Here is a 1500-nt window from a genome sequence, read left to right as displayed (position 1 = left end):
ACACTCAATAGTAATAATGTTTTAGAAAAATATTCAAGTACATTAACAATAATGACAATTGCAGAATGCTGTCAGAAAGAATAATGTATGTGAACAAATAGTTTATTAGATGCCAATGAGTATATTTCTGATATTTAATCCCTTTCAAACTCCACAGTATCTGTGGAAGGTCAGAGACCACAAGCAGCACCTTTAGAATTGTGCATCTTCTGACAGAAAAAGGTAAGAAATGAAAACAATTCATCACAAAACAACAACAAAAAGCTACTTCTTAGTCCCTTTTGATAATTTTTAAGCCCAGTGTTCAAGATGAGAATATCGGATTAATAATGTTTAATTAACTCTCAAGAGTTTCTTAGCTCTTACTCCTAGCTCATTGACAGATAATAGAATCCACTGCTCCCAGGATCCAGAAGAGCAAGGTGGAGAAATGAGGCCAAGTTCCATTGAGAACTTTTTATGTGTCTGTCCTTCTTTGCCTTATCTCTACAGGGGTTTGCCTGCTGAATATCATAGAGGGAAATCTCTGCTCCCTTTGTCTAAGTAAAACCTCTTCTCCATTTTATATAGTTAGATTTAATTAGTGCTTTTTTAAAGTAGAAAAAAATAGCTATCAATAACTTAAATTGTGAGAAATTATTGTTTTTTTAATCATGAGAAATTATAAATGTTTTCCCAACCTCTTGCTTTTTCTCTTCCTATTTTCATGTGAAGAAGTGTTATCACAAAAGTAGCCAAATACATTTTTTTGAGTGAATAACGTGAATATCATTCTGGAGCTTGATGCAAATGGTCAGAAAAGGCACTGGAATTACTTAGCCATAGTATGCATCTTAAATATGTGAGAGATTTTAAAACACAAGAGATAAANAAAAAAAAAAAAGAAAATTCACTACCTGAAGATTGATTTCTCAACAAACCTGTCTTTGAGGTTCACTGGCTGACTTGACTTTTCCCCCAATATCTCCCAGAATTTTGATTAGTTTCTTTTCCTTGGAAAATTCATCACTCAAGGCTTTTCCTACGCAGAATTGGAGAGCAGCCAACAGCTTCTGATACCAGCTTTTAAAATAAACTTCATTCTGTGCATCTTTTAGCAGCCTAAAGGAAAGAGAGAAAAAGAATTCTTGTATCTAAAGCTGATTTTTTTAACCACCTCCAGCAGGAATGATAAGTGCATTACATACTAATGTGTGTTTGGTGGCCTTGGGCATTTTAACAGCCTGAAATGGGGGAAAATATAGTTTATTTGTTGGCAGTCATCAAGTTCCATCTGATAGCTAATGAGATTCCAAGAATAAAGAATCAATAAGAGACCTGCCTTTTCTCATTTCAATTCACAATGCACTTTTTTCTTCTTTCAGTCTTAATTCTGCAAGAAACACTTATCTCAGGAACACATTTTTGACTTCTTAATAAAACAAGACAAAGAACTTTAAAAATATAGTGGACTAATGGGTACAAAACTGTGCTATCTACTCTTAGTGAATCATTGTGCAG

At 33.7% G+C, this 1500-nt stretch overlaps 1 protein-coding gene across 1 annotated transcript in view; it reads right to left on the bottom strand.

The window, feature by feature from the left end:
• Positions 1-1500, bottom strand: part of LOC103598708 (phosphatidylinositol 4-phosphate 3-kinase C2 domain-containing subunit gamma-like) — a gene marked incomplete at its 3' end in the record, with an annotated part of 252245 nt that overhangs the window by 2862 nt on the left and 247883 nt on the right. The window contains exon 19 of the mRNA XM_008582754.1: positions 921-1101. Within this exon, the coding sequence (XP_008580976.1) occupies positions 921-1101 (181 nt within the window). The remainder of the gene's footprint in view (positions 1-920; positions 1102-1500) is intronic.

Source organism: Galeopterus variegatus, unplaced genomic scaffold, assembly GCF_000696425.1.
Source record: "Galeopterus variegatus unplaced genomic scaffold, G_variegatus-3.0.2 Scaffold2716, whole genome shotgun sequence".
NCBI classification, from domain to species: domain Eukaryota; kingdom Metazoa; phylum Chordata; class Mammalia; order Dermoptera; family Cynocephalidae; genus Galeopterus; species Galeopterus variegatus.
This window is presented reverse-complemented; position numbering and strand designations above follow the sequence as displayed.